This window comes from Rhinatrema bivittatum, chromosome 3 (genome assembly GCF_901001135.1).
Source record: "Rhinatrema bivittatum chromosome 3, aRhiBiv1.1, whole genome shotgun sequence".
NCBI lineage: Eukaryota > Metazoa > Chordata > Amphibia > Gymnophiona > Rhinatrematidae > Rhinatrema > Rhinatrema bivittatum.
This window is the reverse complement of record NC_042617.1, coordinates 336,917,829-336,930,611: the sequence shown is the minus strand read 5'-3', so window position 1 is coordinate 336,930,611 and position 12,783 is coordinate 336,917,829. Positions and strand designations below refer to the sequence as shown.

Sequence of the window (12,783 nt, the reverse complement as noted above, 5' to 3'; positions counted from 1 at the left end):
ACTGGTCTATAGTTTCCTGGATCACCCCCGGAGTCCTTTTTAAATATTGGTGTTACATTGGCCACCCTCCAGTCTTCAGGTACAATGGATGAATTTAATGATAGGTTACAAATTTTAACTAATAGATCTGAAATGCATACCATCTGGTCTAGATGATTTGCTACTCTTTAGTTTGTAAATCTAGCCTACTACACCTTCCAGGTGATTTGGTTCAGTTCATCTGACTCATCACCCTTGAAACCATTTCCAGAACCGGTGTCTTCCCAACATCCTCATTAATAAACACATAAGCAAAGAATTCATTTAGTCTTTCTGCTTTGGTCTTATCTTCCCTAAGAGCCCTTTTAACCCCTCAGTCATCTAAAGGTCATCTAACGGTCCAACTGACTCCCTTCCCTCCCTCCCCTTCTTAAAGTCAGAATGTAATTTTAAAACCATTATTTATTACCATGGTCCATGAATTCAGAGAGTGCAAAACTAGCACCTCCTTTTACAGTGTAACTTCACCAAGACACTTCATTCATGATTATTTCCAATAGCAAGTGGAAGAACAGGCTGGTAGGTCAAAAGTATGTTTATAACTGTTAGTCTCACACACTGAAACACCTGGAGTTCAGCTCAAATCACACAGTAATGGATTTCTAAAGAAATTCTTTACAAAATGCACTGTGAGCTTGTGATAGGGTCACAATAATGCAAAATATAAATCTGACTACGCAGGTAGCTCACTCCCCCAGACATGCACAAATGTATGTCTAATAGTAATAAGAATAGATACATTGTGCCTGATATTGAGCACTGGCTTATCCGGTTAAGTTACAAGGGATATCCGCATATATCTCGCTGCTTAGTCAGATAAGTTAAATCCAGCTAAGTTACACTAGTTTTTTGGCTGGTGTAACTTATCTAAGTTTACCAGATAAGAATGAATATTGCTACTTATCGGTAAGTTAACTGGATAAGTAGCACCACCCTGATCCGGCCACTTTCAGCCCACAAATTGACTGGCCAAAATATAGCTGGATAAGTGACTTATCTGGCTATCTAGCAGCTGTTGATTTTCAGCAGACCACTAGATAGCCGGATAAGTCCTACTTAACTGGATATCGAGCTCTGAACCTTCTTTTAATATTAAGCCCATGGTTTCTGCCAACTTTATCAAGTGTAAAAAACATTTGGTCAGCAATCTTCTAAAGATCACGGTCTCAAAGTCAACAAAATAATTCTTTCGGCTTATAAAGTGCTGACTTCTAAATGCTTCTCACTGCCATCTGTCATGCCTATTTGAATAAAACCCTAAATGAAGGAGCATGGTGTTCTTTTTGTTAAAGAAAGAGTTTAAGGGCCATATCACTCCTTGAGGAAGTCTGAATTTGTGTAGGTTGTGAGAGCTTTTTAAAGGACCAGTAAAAAAACGATGCTGAAGTGCATGAGCTTCTGGGACCATGCAGAAGAGCTTTTATTAAAGAGACAAACGTATTTATCCATGACCTTCTCCAGCTTATCGTTCCTCAGTGAGAGCTTGCTCTAAACTCAGCAGAGGATATGTTAAGATTTTATCAATGAAGCTCATGTCAAAACTGCTTTCCTTTTGAATGTGTGACTGAAAAAAACTGTAGCGTAAATTCACATGAAATGAAAAAAATGCATCAGAATTGACAATTTTTTTCCCTCAAGTTCCAATGTCTTATTATTAAATATATTCAGATGCTAAATAACATAAGCAGAAGCTCTGCACACCTTGGCTGAACTGCGTACAATATTTCTTGCATATGTAAACCCCCCTCTCCCCCCCCCCCCCCTTCAGGGTCTCACCCTTTTTCTTGAAGAAGGCAAGGCGCTACTTTCGGGCACTGGCTTTGGGCACTGCTGTGTCCTTGCAAACTTGCCACATCCCTGACCGTTCTTCCGGAGAGGGAGGGAAGCACTTGCTCTTAGGCCCTTGGGGGATCTATTGCTCAGTCATTGAAAAATAAAACAGTCCTCACACCAAGAGCATCGTTCCAATAAAAATAAATGGCATTAGTTACAAAAGGAATCCACTTCCAGATATCAGTAGAAAATAACCAGGAAAAATACAGTCACTAACATCACAAAAATAAAAAATGCAGTTCTTAGGGCTCCTAGGTCCCTGGTGGCTTCCCCTGCTTCCCGAGACTTATTTAAGTATAATTTGGGAATCTTCTGCTTCTTTTACAGACTCTCCCCTCCACTCCTGGGCTTTGCAGCTTCTTGGACTGGTTCTGCTATTCTTTATCTTGGATGGGGAACCTCCTTCGGATGCAGATTGACCCACAATGCCCCGAGACACCTGACGTCTTCTCTGTTTCAGTACAAGTGGAGAAGGCAGGCAGGCTCTCCGTCTTCTTCTCCACCCCTCAGAGTAGCCAGACCAGGAGCAGGCTCTCTTTCACACTCCCCCCTCCAGTGACTGTGTATGAGTATAAACTGATCAGAAAAACATTATTCTATTCTACTCTTAGGCTTATCTATCATACGAGATGATATGCATTGATACAGCACAACACATACAAAATAATGTAAGCAATCCCATATTGCAGCCCTACCCACCCCCCAGTCTAATTCATGCAAGGGGTGCATTACATAAGTACAAAATAACACCCCCTCTAAACTTCATTGCAATAAATAAATGCAAAGCTTGAGATCAAAAAACATAGTGAAATTAGCAATATTGCAGTAAACATCTAAGGTGTATTTTTAAACCCAACAGTGCTGAAATTAGGGGATGCGCGAACAAGTCAGGCTTACATGCACCGACCTTCTTTTAAAAAGCGTTCATGTACATGAAAAAATGGCATGCACATCTCAAAAATGTCCAAAAAGCGTCAGGGCATGGGTGTGGTCTAGTCTGGGCAGGGCTTGGGCATTTCAGAACTTGGCCATGAGATGCGCGTGGAAATGCTTAGTACACGTCCAGGCATGACCGAGGTCCCCTGCTGCGTAACTTTACTTCTGCTATGGATGACTTGTAAGTCATAAAATAAAAGGATCGAGTCATTTCTGAGGGGTTTATGGGGTCTGGGGTAACTTGGGGGAGTGTAGGCTATCAAACCGGGGGGGGGGGGGGGGGGGGTGTAGGAGGACCTAGCTGTTAACTGGCCGAACTGATGAACAAACTGGCAAACAGGGATTGGCGTGGGGGTGTGCCCCCGTTTTAAAATTCCCCAATTTACACAGTAGATGCATGATTTGGGCGCCCATGCGCGCGCCCACTTAAAATTCAGTGTACATGTGCACACAGCCAGGCTATTTTATAACACGTGTGCATGTATGTGCGCAAGTTATGAAATAGCCACGACCCAGGGTGCGGCCTGCCCACCGGTTTGAAAATTACTGTCACTCTCTTTAGAGAAGGTCTAAGTAACAGCGCTCCAATCCTTCCTTCATATCCATTTCTAGAGCATGCCTCATTAGTAAGCTCTCAATAGGCCTTACACTCACAAGTCAAAAACACTCTTGCCACAAAAAATTATTTCTGCTACAGCATCGTTTTGAAGCACAGATCACTTTTCCTTGGAAAACCAAGTTAGCTTCTAGAGAACTTGGGGCTTTTTTTTTCTAAAAAAAAAAAAGGAATTTTCCCCAAGCCATGCTCCATGGAAAAAAATCTTTATTGAATATAGCCCTGCAAAAAGAATGTTCCACTGATATCCCCTGCTCAACAACAGCAAAAATAGTTTACAACCAAAATGTAAAATTGCATTTAATTAAAGTAGAGTTGAGACCAGTGAGCAAAACTTAATTTACTGCTTCATTGCAGGTGCATCATTCCAGCACACTTTCCATATTAAGTAATATTCTGTATATTTATGAGTTTTAATTGGAATTTTCTGTACTAATATATGCAAAAAGTAATATACACAAATATATTGAATATATATGATAGCTTCACTTGCACTCCATTTGCTGTTATGTATACTATATACTATGTATATATTATAGTTTGAATAGTATTTAATGTTATATAATACATTAATAGTGTACTTTGAATATATTACAGATTACATTTATATTATACACATAGGGCTTGATAACTTCATATGGTTGACAGAAGATAATATACAATACAGTGGGCCCTTGGGTTACAAACTTAATTGGTTCCAGAGGGCTGGTTGTAACCCAAGTTGGTTGTAAGTCAAGACTATTTTTTCCATAGGAAACAATGGGAAAAACCAATAATGTGTTCTGAACCTTCGAAAAGCACCCTTTGCCTAAACATTTCTATCATAAAAAAATGGTTGTATAAGATCGTTAATTACCAGAAACACCAATACTTCCCTAGTGCACTCACCAAAAGGTTATAAAATGTGCTTAGCATACCAGAAACAACAATTCAAGTTTATTTTTCTATTTATTTATTTATTTAAAAGTTGACATCTTTGGTTTGCAGGAAGGGGAAGCAAACAGCATCGGGGGATGAAATGGAAAGTGGTTATTGTTCAGAAGGAGAGTCCCATTCCATAAGAACGTCTGGAATCTGGCTCTCTGGTGTCCTTTCTTTCCTTGGGAGAGTCTGTAGATCACTAAGACCTGCTTCTGGCTCACTTGGTGATATAATGAAGATTTTGATTCAGGACTTTGGTCTCAACCTTTTCTCAATGCTGTTCACCGATGCTGCCCCCGATGATCTCCCCGATGATGTTTGCATTTCCGTGCTGGGTCTGCCCACGTGCAACACTAGCCATCCAATCTCTGTTTAAATCCTGCCTTCCAAGACCAAAAAAATGCAATTGACAGCAACAACGGGCCAATTACAACCAATCCGGAAAAAAAAAAAAAACTGCATGCACATGGGTCGTAACCCGAAATCTGGTCATAACTCGAAACCGAAAATTGTGTTCGTAACTCAAAATTTGTTCGTAACCCAAAACCTTGAATGTTGGTCATAACCCAAGCCATTCGTAACCCAAGGGCCCACTGTATTTTAAACCACATACATAACATCTCCTGTAAAATATTCATGATTTTTAAAAATCATGTTTTAAAAAGAGAGAAACTGAATAGCTTAGTCTTCATTCTAGTTGTTAGCATTACGCGAGTAAGCAAGTATTGGTCATCTAATAATCAAAGTTGAGGATGACAAGGCCTGCAATGGCCTACCAGCAGATTTCAGGCATGCTGAGGACTGATATAAAGGGCAGGGGTGAGTAAAGGGTTAGATTGGGTGTAAGACAAGATGGGGGAGAGGAGTTGGTGTGGGCTTAAGCATGGACATTTATAACCTCATCTACCCAATGATGAAGTTGTGAACTGGGCAGACTGGATAAGTCAATTTGGCATTTATCTGTCATCTATTTTATTATGTTATCATTTCCCATTTGTCTTTCTAAATTTTTTTACTTTAGCGATAGTTGTTGCTAGAACTTATTTTAACCATTGGAACTGACACCCTTCTGTTTCTTTCACAGCCTGTGATCAGCTGTCACTTGGTGTGGCAGCCATATTTGGGCCATCGCATAGCTCATCAGCTAACGCAGTACAGTCTATCTGCAATGCATTGGGAGTGCCGCATATCCAAACACGCTGGAAGCACCAGGTCTCAGATAACAGAGACTCCTTCTATGTCAGCCTGTACCCTGACTTCTCATCGCTGAGCCGAGCCATTCTTGATATTGTTCAGTTCTTCAAATGGAAAACTGTCACCATCGCTTATGATGACAGCACTGGTAAGACATGTTCTTTTTCTAGTAAATATGTGTGCATGCAAAACTTTTTCAAACCATTCATTTAAATTTCATTATGAGGGTGGTATGTAATTAGGGTTACCAAACTGGCTTCATTTCATCTGAAGAGGCTGATTGAATGTACTCCATTGCATCTATGTTTTAGAGTCTGTCAATATTAGAGAAATCAGAACAAATCCATAGGGCCTGAACTTCAAAGTGTTTTCCTTCATTCTGTTTCTTTTGTAAATCAGGTTCATAGTTTTTAAGTCTTCTCTAAAAAAAAAAAAAAAGGTTTGAAAGGGGTCTGATGATAAACGCATTTAAATAACTAGGATGTAATTTTCAAAGAGTTACATGCATAAAAATTAGCATATATACATGTAAGTACCCCATAGTCATGTGATTACAAGTTTAGAAAAGTCGATAGTATGTGCATACTTTATGCTTTCTGCACACATCTTCGCACAAAGTGGTGGTCTAGGGGCCTTCCAGGGCAGGGCTGACAATTACATGTGTAAGTTATTTTAAAAGACACTTATGTATGCCCTTTTGGCAAATTACTTGTGTAATTTTCAAATGTTACTTATTTTGTGTAATTGATATCAGACTCATTTATTGTGTAGTATTTGATGACTGGGAGGTCTGGGGGAAGTTCAGGCTGAAGAAATAGGAGGGTCTCGATGACTAGGGGAAGGACTGATGAACTGATTAGTAAAATGATTAATTTAAATTACACATGGATGTTTTAAAATATGCCAACTTAAGTGCATAAATTGAGTTTTATGCAAATAAGGACTTTTCTCCCAGGACAAGCAGGATGGTAGTCTTCACATGTGGGTGACCTGACTGGACGGAGCCCTATCACGGAAAACTTTTCTGTCAAAGTTTCTAGAGCTTTTGACTGGCACACTGAGCATGCCCAGCATGCCATAATCCCTGTAGCCACAGGGGTCTCCCTTCAGTCTCTTTTTTCCACTCTGCAGTTTGCCTCGCGGATGGAGCTCTGTGAGATTCTCTCACAATATTTCCTCACGGAAAAACTTGAAGATTACTTCATTAAAATGTTCCCTCACAGGGGTCTCCCATCGCGATATTGTTTTTCATCGCTTGGTGAGTAGAAATCCACCGTCTCCGGTTGGTTCCTGCTCCCCTTGCTATCGGTGTTCGCAGGCCATCGACCATTTTTGCGGCCCCCTTTTTTCTCCATCATGGCAACGGGGTTTCGAAAATGTCTGGAGTGTCCCCGTACCATGTCGATAATCGACCCGCATGATGTCTGTGTGCTGTGCCTCGCTCATCACACGATGTTAGTTGCTGCCCAGGTTGTGCCCAAATGACCCCGAAGGGCAGGCAGGCCCACCTGGACAAGATGGAGTACCTTTTTAAAATCAAGATAACTCCATTCATGTCCACTCAGTCAGCACCGACAGGAACATCGAAGAAACCCATCAACAAGCCTCGCCGGGAGCACCAGGGCAGCAGTGACCATCTGTCACCGACACCATCTAAGGCATCGGCATCATCTTCCTCAGTGCCAGAGAAAGACCGGACCAAGCACTGAGGGAAACATCGCCACCGGAACCGGCGCGATTCCACTCCCAGTGCCAGCACTGATACCGCATCGGCCTCGATGGCTATCGAGCCGACTGCGAAGAGGACACGGGTAGAGGAGCCTCCAACCTCCTCTCCACCTGAGATACCGAGGCGATCCCCATTATCGGTGCTGGGTACTGAGCCCCCACAGACACCTGTGGACATGCAATTTATGCCTAGCCTGGCTCCCACTTCAGCTGTGTTACCGATACCAGCCTCCAGGGAGGAGTTGGACATACTGGTCTGACAGGCAGTCCTGGATGCCCTCTGGAACCTACAGCCATCGATGTCGGCCCTCATACCGGCACCAACACTGGAGCCATCAATATTTACACCACTACTCCACTGCCTCAACACACTCATCGGTGCCCTTCTGACCCAGCCTGGACCATCGATGCCATGACAACCAATAGAGTCTCCAAAACCGCTGATACCCATTCTGGGATCTTCGGAAGATGAAGGCATGGACTCCAGTCCTCTTCCAGCACCGTGTCCACTGATGCCGGAACCAATTCCTGATCCGTCAGGGCTCTCGGGACTGAGATGCCCACGATTCCCCTCAATACCATCAATGACACCGAAACCTTCATTCATGCCACCGCTTCCTCCATCAAAGCCATCGAGGGATCCATCAATGATAACACATCCTACTCTACCAGCCTTTTTCCTTCCCTCAGGATCTCAGCCAGAGACCCTGTATGACCCATGGAAGGATGTTGACAGTTCTATGAAGGACATGCTATCAGAACCATCTCCTCCGGAAGAAAGGAGACGGCCTCCTCCAGAAGACTTCTCCTTTGAAAATTTTATAAAGGAAATGTCAGAGACAATCCCCTTTGATCTGGTCACAGAGGAAGACACACATCATAAAACATTGGAAGCCTTCCAATTTGTGGATGCCCCTAAAAAAATTATGGCAATTCCCATCCATGAGGTACTCTTGGACCTCCAACATCATCTCTGGGAGCATCCCTTCACTGTCTCACCAGTGAAAAGGAAGACAGATGCCACCTATCTTATCCAACATACTCCAGGATTCCAAAAGCCTCAACTGCCCCATCTGTGCCCTCATTCCTCATCTCCCCCTGGAAAAGATCAAAACTTCCTGGACAGCTTAGGTCAAAAAATCTCAGGGCTCTATGCTAGTGTCACGCATAGCTGCATATCAACTGAACATGAGACAATATCAGAGGAATCTCTGGAAACAAGTTCAGGGAATAGCTGATAGTCTTCCCCAAAAACATCAAGAAAACGTCTTAAGGCAGGAAAACATGAAGTAGGGGCTGCTTACGATTCCTTTGAGAATGCTTCTCGCTTATCAATGACGGGAATCAGTGCCAGAAGATGGGATTGGCTTAAAGCATCAGATTTTTGAACTGAGGTCCAAGACAAACTTGCTGACCTGCCTTGTACCAGAGAAAATCTATTCGGTCACAAGATACAGGATGCAGTGGCTCAAATGAAAGACCACCATGAGACTCTGTGTCAGCTGTCCATGGTCACTACAGAGGCTCCCTCCTCTGCCAGAAGAACCATGAGAAGGGACCCCAGGAGACCAATTTACCACTCATGCAGGTACTATCCACCTATATCTCGCATGAGACCACCAAACCACCTCAGAGAGGACATCCATGACAGCCCAAACCATCCAGGCCTCAGCCACCCCCTCAATCCAGCCAAGCCTCTGGATTTTGAAATCTATCCAGAAAATAGCAGCCACTCCACAAATCCACAACAAGACTTGCCAGTAGGAGGTCAACTTCATCACTTCATAACCAACTAGCTCAGCATCACCACAGACCAATGGGTTATATCCATCATAACCCAGGGTTACCATCTAAACTTCCTCAGGGTACCCACAGATTCACCACCCAATCCCCTGTGGATGCAAAAAGATTGTACAACCCTTCTAGAGTCAGAGCTGTCTGCCCCTCTGAGTGCCAAGGCTGTGGAAGCCATTCCCCGGGCACAGCAAGGTAGAGGGTTCTACTCCCGCTATTTTCTCATTCCAAAGAAATCAAGCGGCCTCCGGCCCATCCTGGACCTCCGCAATCTCAACAAATTTCTACAAAGAAAAATTCAGAATGGTGTCCCTAGGCTCCATGCTTCCCCTTCTACAACGAAGATATTGGCTCTGTTCTCTGGATCTTCAGGAAGCTTATGTTCACATCCCAATATTACCACATCACCACAAATACCTGCATTTCATTGTGGGTCATCAACATTTTCAGTACCGGGTTCTGCCTTTCGGATTTGCCTCTGCATCCCGTGTATTTACAAAGTGGCTAGCAGTGGCTGTGGCCCATCTATGGAAAAACAGCATATACAACCTTCCTTACCTGAATGACTGGCTAATCAAAAGTCATTCCAAGCAAGGGGCTCTCAAGCTCACTATCAATCTGCTATACTCGTTGGGATTTCTCAACTACCAAAAATCCCACCTGACTCCATCTCACCTCCTTACTTTCATTGGAGCAGATTTGGACAACACAGTTGCAAAGGCCTTCCTGCCCAACGACCGCGCAGTCACATTTCCAAGCTAGCTTTGTCTCTGTGCACAAAAGAAACAACCTCAGCCCATCAGTTCCTAACGTTGCTGGGCCACATGGCTTCCACGGTCCACGTCACTCCTAAGGCCAGACTGGCCATGAGAATAACTCAATGGACTTTGAAATTTCAGTGGTTCCAAGCCACTCAACCTCTTTCATCCCAGATTAATGTAACCCACCAGATACGGTTATCACTTCTCTGGTGGACAAACAAAGCCATCTTGCTAACAGGTCTACCCTTCCAGCAACCAGTTCCTCAAGTAACTTTAACCACAGATTCATCCAACTTGGATTGGGGAGCTCATGTGAACAATCTTCAAACTCAAGGTACTTGGACACAGCTCGAAGCAACGTTTCAGATCAACTTCTTAGAGCTTGAAGCTATACGTTATGCTCTATATGCGTTCAAGGACTGCCTTTCAAACAAGACTTCTCATACAAACAGACAACCCAGTTGCAATGTGGTACTTGAACAAGCAGGGAGGCACAGGCTCGTATCTCCTCTGCTAAGAAGTCATGCAGATTTGGGCCTGGGCCCTTGCACATTCCATGCATTTGCGGGCACTTATCTGGCAGGTATACAAAACATAGTAGCAGATCGCCTCAGTCAACAGTTCCATCACCACGAGTGGTCTCTGGATCCTGTGGTAACGACCAGAATCTTCCAACACTGGGGTCAACCAACAATAGACCTCTTTGCATCCGAACTGAATCACAAAGTGGACAGATTCTGCTCCCTGCACAGGCAACAGAACACATTAGCCAATGATGCCTTCGCTCGCCCCTGGAACACAGGCCTCCTATATGCGTATCCCTTGATACCACTGATAGCCAAAACTCTCGTGAAGCTACAACAGGACAAAGAGTCAATGATACTCAAAGCCCCATATTGGCCTCGACAAGTATGGTTTCCCATGCTTCTCAACCTCTAGATCAAAGAACCCATTCGCCTGGGTCCTTCATACCCACCTAAAATTCCTTCCCAAGGTGGTTACTGACTTCCACTTGAGTCAGTCTATAGTCTTGCCCACATTTTTCCCAAGGCCTCACTCTCACCAAGATGAGAGGATTTTACACACCTTGGACTGTAAACGTGCACTTGCATTTTACCTAGACCACACTGCAGTCCATAGGAAATCCATCCAACTCTTTGTTTCTTTCTATAAAAACAAACCGGGAGTTGCAGTGGGCAAACAAACTCTCTAATTGGCTAGCAGACTGTATTGAATTCTGCTATGAGAAAGCAGGCCTTCCTCTCCAGGGATGAGTGAAGGCACACTCATGAGAGCCATGGCAACCTCAGTAGCATACTATCGTTCAGTACCGATTGCTGAGATCTGTAAAGCTGCAACATGGAGCTCTCTTCACACATTTATAGCACATTACTGCCTGAACAAGGAAGGATGCCAAGACTCTGCCTTTGGCCAATCCGTCTTGAAGAACTTATTTCCAGTATAAATCCCAACTTCTTCCACATCCAATTTGCTGTGATTTTCAGACTGCCTCATTTTTCCCAACAGTACTCCGACCATTAGATGATAAGAGAAAGAAAGGGGACAGTTATAGTAGACAAAGATATAGCAAACCAAAGAAAACATAAAAGAAAAATTCAGCAAATGAAGACCTCTTAGTCCATCCAGTCTGCCAATTTGTGACAGACAACTGTGCTGCCACAAATGTCATCTCATCTCTGGTCTTGTTCCTCTCTTGCCCTACCACTACTCTGTCCCATGCATTCTTGAATTTTCTAACTTTCAGATCCTACTTTTTCTGCTGTATCTTCTAGGTGTCCACCACTCTCTCAGTAAAACAGAAAGGATTTTCCTCAAAGCAGAGTGGTGAGAATTTTTCTATTGTCTTTTTAGGATCCATTTCCCAAAATCTCATGAATATCTAGTTCTCGTATTCTACCGTACATCTTTAACGGGTCTATAACTTTATACCCTTCACAAGAACTCAGGCCATATAATTCTTGATTTTTTTAGTGTCTCATAAAATATTGGCTTTGCATGTGTAACCAGCTACACTCTGCTGTCTTTCCTTGAGATATTCACTCCTGACATTTGCAAGTAGTTTCTTGCAACTGGATTGCTCCCTTATTTATTTATTTATTTTATTTATATATCCTTATATACCGACTTTCAAGTTCATTTCAAGGCGGTTTACAATAAAGTTGAGTTGCAGTAGCAAAGCTCAAGTAAATACACAAACATATAACATACCCTGATGTTTCTTACATAGCCAATATATAATTAAACTAAAACATATTACAAAATTATCATAGAAAGCCACCCATTTATTTATTACTAGTAGAATTACCCTACATTTTATACATTTAACCCCTCCTGTCATCCCTATTATTCATAAGTTTACCCTTCCTCACCAAACCCTTGTCCATCAAGTCATCTCCCATTTCGCCCTTCTCCCCTTGCTATAGTTGCTATAACTGCTCCGTCTGTAAAAATAAAATAAGATCATGATTGGTTGGGAAAGGCCTGTTCAAATAGCCAGCTCTAAGCTCTCAGCCAATCCTCATGGTTCTTCTAAAACAAACTGGTCATTGTTCAAAACAATTTGTTGTCAGTGCCATCTGGATGAAATAAGTGCAAGGGAATAACAATTCCTTGCTGGTCAGATTGGATTCTCTCAACATACAGCATAATCCCCAGCTCTGTCACTGACCCTATGTGTGACCTCTGAATGAGTCACTGTATCTCCATCTGTCTTGGTTGAAAAGACAACATTTGACTTCTTCTGGTTTTCTTGATTAACATAGTGCAGTTTAATTGCATTTTATGGTCTGATTTTTATTGTGTGTGGTTTGTGTTTTATGTTTAAAAGTATAATCTGGGTGAGATACTTGCAGTTGAGAAAAGTGCTGGGGGGTATATTTGATATTCAGCAGCCTCGGCGTAAATTAATGGGCTTGAAACTTTTCTTAGTAAAAGTGAAGG

General features: G+C 42.7%; 1 protein-coding gene across 1 annotated transcript in view; it reads left to right on the top strand.

Moving 5' to 3' along the window:
* Window positions 1–12,783, top strand: part of GRIK2 (glutamate ionotropic receptor kainate type subunit 2) — a 1,473,996-nt gene that overhangs the window by 398,960 nt on the left and 1,062,253 nt on the right. Inside the window, exon 3 of the mRNA XM_029595353.1 lies at window positions 5,430–5,687. Within this exon, the coding sequence (XP_029451213.1) occupies window positions 5,430–5,687 (258 nt within the window). The remainder of the gene's footprint in view (window positions 1–5,429; window positions 5,688–12,783) is intronic.